General features: G+C 44.0%; 1 protein-coding gene across 1 annotated transcript in view; it reads right to left on the reverse strand.

Moving 5' to 3' along the window:
• Nucleotides 1-421: 421 nt before the first annotated feature.
• Nucleotides 422-6,282, reverse strand: part of tesk1b (testis associated actin remodelling kinase 1b) — a 30,517-nt gene continuing 24,656 nt past the window's right edge. The window contains exons 7-11 of the mRNA XM_005750457.2: nucleotides 4,804-4,894; nucleotides 4,160-4,243; nucleotides 2,906-2,992; nucleotides 2,423-2,519; nucleotides 422-2,344 (exon numbers count right to left, since the gene is read on the reverse strand). Of these exons, the coding sequence (XP_005750514.1) occupies nucleotides 1,215-2,344; nucleotides 2,423-2,519; nucleotides 2,906-2,992; nucleotides 4,160-4,243; nucleotides 4,804-4,894 (1,489 nt within the window). The 3' untranslated portion in view covers nucleotides 422-1,214. The remainder of the gene's footprint in view (nucleotides 2,345-2,422; nucleotides 2,520-2,905; nucleotides 2,993-4,159; nucleotides 4,244-4,803; nucleotides 4,895-6,282) is intronic.

The raw sequence follows: 6,282 nt of genomic DNA on the forward strand, positions 1-6,282 counted from the left end.
GTACTAATCCATGAGGATGGAGGCTCCACAGGGTCAATCACTACAAAAATATGTGCTTATGAATTTGCAGAATGTCTTTGCAATAAAGCTTAGAGACCAGAAGAAGGGGAGCGCAAACTCAAAACCCCCAAAATATTGAAACCCCCCCACCCTCAAAACAAGCTTCCATAATGTGGAGAATAAAAGGAGGGCTGAATTTTTGGAAATACACAAAGATTTGTCTTTGCTCATCAGAATAGATAATGGGTTTCATGACTGTTTAGGATTGCTTCAATGTAAATAAATACATTTGAAGCAGATGGAGGTTGTAGATTTTGGTCATAACTGTTGACAATTTATCCTGAAATAGAGATTAAAGATTATAAGAAACACCCCAGGAATCTAAAGCAGCCAAAACAAAGTAGACACAGCAGATCAAAGACATGAGTGCATTCTGTCTTTTTATTCAATGCCATGTTTAAATAATAAGAATCTGTACATCTCTTAAGCAGGTCAAAGACCTTCATTCCCAAATATAATGATAAACAGTTTCCTTATTAACAATAATACAGCTGAAGTGCTTAACCAGGCAATCAGAAGGACCAACAGAGATCATACAGCAACAAAAATAGTCTTAATGGTGTACATCACACACACTCTGAATCCATCACACACACACCTGCATTCAATTCACAAACACACCTCAGCAGAGCATCATACACCTGATAATTAAAGACAAAGCAAAACTGCCTGTTCATTCAGCACCGAACATCATTGCAACAACGATAATACTAAGCTGAACATTCCTCATTCCAGGATCCTCTGACATATCAATCTATACATCTGCAAATATTCAACATCCAACTGATGTGGATCCCAGACTGGAGTGTTTACATGCTGATCAGTTCTGGACGCTGCCGATCAGATCTATACAGGCACGGCTGACGTCACAGGCTGTGCCACCCTCAGTCCAGCAGAGGGCGTCGCCTGAAAAGTTTTACGTCCCACGGCTTTGTTGGAGAAAATCAGCCGGTTTTGGAGTCTCTCTGTAAAGTGACCCAAACACTTAAGAGTCACCTGTGCACCAAAAAAGTGTGTCTGGAAAATAAGCAGAGTATTGCTGCGTTAAAATCTGTGCAAATTTTAAAGAGGACCTGCTTAATTCCCCAGAATGTGACCTTTTGGTGCAGTTTGCACGTCTGCTCTATGTGCATTTGGTGTTGAAGAATCAGGGTTTATGTCTGCACCCCAGGCAAGGCGAGTCCCGGCTCCAGGCTGGTGGTTGTGGTTGTGGGTGTGGGGGAGGGCGGAAGGCCTTTGGGTCCTGAACAAAGCAGCCCGTGAGAGGCCGCGTGGTCTCCGTTCAAGTTCTTGTAAGGGTTACGCCGTGGAGGAGCTCTCAGACACACTGAGGGGAACCGGAGGCCAGCCAGGCAGCAGCCAGGACATGAGGAGATGACCTCCTCCTGGTCCAGAGAGTGTCCGCTGCCAGAGCCAAAGGGAGAAGAGCCCGCGGGGTCTCCTGTTGGGGAGTGGTAGCCATTGTTGTTGGTTGTGGGAGTGCTGTTGGTGGCGGTGCTCCAGCCCAGTGGTCGACTCACAACCACATTATTGTTGACCAAATTGGAGAGCGGTGGCAGGCACGGAGGCCCGTTAGAGATGGCCGACCCCCAGCCGTTTGAGAAAGGAGGACTGGATGGTTGTAAGGGAGATGAGAAATGGGAAGGAGGAGAGGAAAGTTTAGAGTAAGGAGACGAAGTGCTGTCTTGCATGTCTGGGGAACTAGTGCAGTCCATTGGCTCCTCCTCCCTCCCTTCCTCCTCCTGCTGCTGCAGCAGCTTCGCTTCCTTCTCATGGTCAAACATGTTTACTGACAGCGCCTCGAGAGACAGAGGGAGACCTGAATCGCTCGCCCTGTAAGCATCCTTGTCTTCTAGAAGACAGTCCTCTTCAGTTGCGTCGTTCACTTCCGTCTCAGACGGAGACTCCTCAGAGAGAACGGTGTTCGGTGCCGACGTGAGGTGTGGAGGAGGTGTGCAAGGCAGCGAGTGGCAGCGCCTGTGCCTCCTGGGCATGTCGACAGCATCTGCATCAGATGCAGTGGTGTCATCGCAGTCTGGTGGAGGAGGCAGCGTGAAGGTCAGGGAGATGACCGACTTGCTGGGCGTGTCAAACAGCTTTATCTTCCCGCCTTTGAGATCCTCCCTTTGGGAGAAGGGGTTAAACCGAGCAGGAGGAGCCAAGGTAGCAGTAGGCGGCGTCTCTGAAGGATGGAGCATGTCGGATTTGCTGCGGGAGAGACGCTGGTCTAACAGCAGGCCCAGGGATCGCCTTCGCACAGGGCTGACAGGCGGAGAAGTTGCTTCTAAAAGCAGAACAATCGTGTTAGTTTACAGAAGTGAGACCGAGTTCTCTTCAGTGAGGCATCTACAGAATGGCTCACCTTTGACAGCTGGTTCGACCTTCTGTTTTCTCTCAGCTTGTTTCTTCTCCAGCTCTGCTACGATTTGGGAGAAAGATGGACGGAGCTTTGCGTTCATCTGTCAAATTAGAGGAAAAGGATGGAAAGTTAAAACAGGTCATAAAACAGGAAGCAATTATAAAAAAAAAAAAAAAAAACTAAAATGTGGAGGCATCTGAAACATTTCCTCTGGATTTTTGGCATTTAAGCTCAAGTTACAAGAGTCAATAACTACTGTTAGATCTAAAGATGACAGGATCAAGTGTACAAGCTCTTGGCAACTGTAACTAAATGAAAATGGACACTCTTCCTTCAAACATCAAAACAATTTGATCTCTTGTACTGAAGCTCAAACCTTTGGTCAGTGCACTGCACTTGAGGTTACATCATGCACAAGTCAAGATGACAAAGCGAGCAGCAGTGAGCTAACAGCACATATGACATGAGACAAAATTTATTTCTTACATTACAGCAGGCGATAGCCAAATTCAGGAAGTGAGATGGGCAGTCTGCCACCATATGTCGAAAGGCCTCCACATCCAGACCAAAATCCTGAAAGAACACAAAACCGAATAAGTTCTGTTTCAGTACATGTGAGCACTTTGTTTAAACAGAGTCTCCTTACTCCATCTTCTTTCTATCACAGAGACAAGCGACTGCAACCAGAATCTTCAACTGCTGTACTGCTAAATGGCCACAAGGGGGAGCAGTGCTCTTGTAATAGCATCAAAAGGTCTTAAAGTAGATTAATACAGTCTGTGGCATGTCAAAACTCATTTTAGCTCATAGGCCACATGCAGCCCACTCCGATCTCAAGCAGGTTCCACCAGAAAGCCCATTTAATGAACTGAAATACTGGCCAGAGCCAACAGCTTTTTGGAGAAGCTGAGTAGTCTGAGTAAACGAGACCCTTTATCTCACTTCCTTAAAGATTTCCCAAAATCTGGAGTAGTTTGATCTTCCACAAAACCATCCAGTGGACCAAATGGGAACCCTCTGTCTGCATCACACAGTACTATGATTTAATATTAAGGCTAAATGCTATGTTATCATGCTGTTAATAAAGGCTGGTGTAAAACTACAAAATCAAAGCAAAAACAGAAGGAAAAAAAAAAAGAGGCAAAAATCTTTAGATGTTTTTCACACGCTCCTTTTTTTTGGTTTTTACCATCTACACTGACTGTTCTGAATAGTTTTACTGATGTTCCAGTTTGACAACACAACTTAATCAGTTAAAAAAAAAAAAAAAAAAAAAAATAGGTATAAAATGAGAGGTTGGGTGACTTTGTCCCTGAGGCGAGAGTTAAACAACAGGTAGCGCTGCACGTCGCTTCTTTTGAGCCCTTTAAGCGTTCGATTTACAAGCAATAAGTCAGTCAGCTTTCTGTTTGCCCGCAATGACATTCAGAGGATTTTAAAATGATCTACAGCAGCTATCATTTCAAATATTTTTAATTATCTCTCTCGCCTGTTGCTCAATCTTAGGAGCCATTTTAACAGTGCTGCTTGCACAACCATCGCGCTCTGGAGGAGCACTTCAGATGGCGACAGGCTTGAGGGTCTGTCCTTGAGCGGAGACAAACATTAAATCAATAATGGCTTTGTTAGAAATGTTCCCCACACTTCCTTAATAAAGAGGCCAGATTGTGACTGAGGCGTGAGTGAGATGACGAGCGTGTCAGGAAACAGGATAGGCGATGAAAACATAGTCATCAGTACCTCAGTGCGTGGCAGGATGTCGGGATCAGCCTGTATCCTCGCAATGATCTCACACAAGATGATACCGTATGCAAACACGTCCACCTGCAGAGAGAGGACGAACAGTCTATCAGCCAGAGATAACATAGCAGGTGAAGATAAGACCAAATAAGTGGAAAGACACGCATGCAGACTACGTATGGCTTCTAATATTATCTGTGTACTTTAAATTCAGATCGGATAAACAGCAAGATAAAAGTCTGTCACTTTTTCATTGTTTAAGTTTGCTTGACAAAACAAGCCTGCTGTAATTTCTCTCAGCTTTCAACAGTATGTAGTTTATAGCCAATTTATCATTTTTGTACATATGCACCATATTCTGCATGTAGTTTATACCAAACTGGAGCTTCTAATGAGTCCAAAACACAGTGAACGCTCATTTTACAGCCAATCAGGATTCCCACTACGCTACACAGAAAACAGTCATAACCCAGGCCAACGAGTGCACCAATTACATAACCACATAACCACTTTATTAAATATTGATTGCTGTACATCACTGCCCGTTTCCTCTGTTTATTTGAGCAGCTCTCATCACGCCCACTGTGGACCTTGGACTTCTGAAACAACATGCAGCTGAAGTGAAGAAAGTGAGCTGTCAGTACCTTCTCATTATACACCTCTCCTCTGAGCACCTCCGGAGCCATCCAGTAGGGGGAGCCAACCACAGCCAGAGGCTCCTGGCCTTCTTCCTCACTGCAGGAAAACAGGAAAGAGAAGCAAAACCTCTAAATGCACAAGTTTAATGGAATCAGGTTAAATTTGCTTTTAACCTTTGTTAAGATAATGTGCGTGGACTCTATGCTCGACTTTGTTAAAAGTGATTTCTTCATGATGCAAATACCCTCCAACGCTTTAATATAAAAACGCAAACAATCAACATTTGAATTTAATCTGATTTTTAACTGGTCAGATAAAACAAACTCAAAGGCAGCTCCTGAGGTTTCGTAATTGCGAGTCGTTTTGGGCCATTTCACCACTTCAGAAAAAACAATTACCAGAACAGCAAACCGATGTAATGCTTTGGCTTGTTTTTTCCCCTTTGACATCATATAAAAATAACTAAATAGACTCTCAGAGTTTAATGTTTTTCTCAACAGAAGTAAAAGATCTTTGTCTAAATTTGCAGCATTTTGTAAATCAAATCGACCTAGGAGGGCTTTTCTTCAGCTTAAAATGGGGAGAGGCAACAATCGGCTGCTTGGCATGAACACTATGCAGCTGTTTTTTGTAGTCAATGCTTTTGAGTATTTATCTAGTTCCAGTTCCATATTTAAGCTGTCACGGTGCCACCTTCAGGGCCTTTAGGACACAGATGTTCATTTTCAAAAACCCAGTAGTGACGCATTCAAAACAATACATGATGATGACTTTCTATATAGAAGCCTGTGACGTGCAGGAGACCAAAGAAGATGACAGATTGATAAAAGGTGCAACAAGAGCAGGCTTCACAGGCCAATTCAGTGACACAGAAGCGAATCAAGAGGTCGTGCAGGGTGAGCCGTTACTCTGTGCAAGCGTACGTGTGTTTATGTGCACTTCCTCAGTATCTAAGAAACCACAGTGTTTTTCAGTTATCTGGAGATATTGTTGTGCAATTTTTGACCGAATTAAAAAGGAAGGAAGACAAGAATGTGCAAGGACAACGTGCTTGCACACATGCCTGCACACACACACACACACACAGCTGGCAGATACTTCCTCTGTGCTATTTCCATCTGCTACTGAGGGCTATGATACAGCAAAAAAAAAACAAAAAAAAAACAAAAAAAAACATACAGAAGGGAGAAAGGATGAGTCGAGACGGTCACAGCTCCTAGTGTAAACACCATTTGGAGAAGTGGACCGGAAGAAATGAGACAAACTGAGCGACCGCAGAAGGCAGCACAGGGAAAACACCACAACAGAAAAGTCATCAGCATAAACAGATCAGATGATATCAGCAAAAGGGCGAGAGTGACTTGTTATGAGGGACAGCAGAGATCCAGCAAAGCCGGGAGAGCAAAAGGAGGAGGACTGGAATAGTTTGACCTTATTTGGAGCGCTAAACCCCTGTCATCATCTTTCCTTTCCTTTTTTTCCCC

The sequence above is a fragment of the Pundamilia nyererei genome, unplaced genomic scaffold (genome assembly GCF_000239375.1).
Source record: "Pundamilia nyererei isolate P.nyererei 1_Seehausen unplaced genomic scaffold, PunNye1.0 scaffold00275, whole genome shotgun sequence".
Classification (NCBI taxonomy): Eukaryota; Metazoa; Chordata; class Actinopteri; order Cichliformes; family Cichlidae; genus Pundamilia; species Pundamilia nyererei.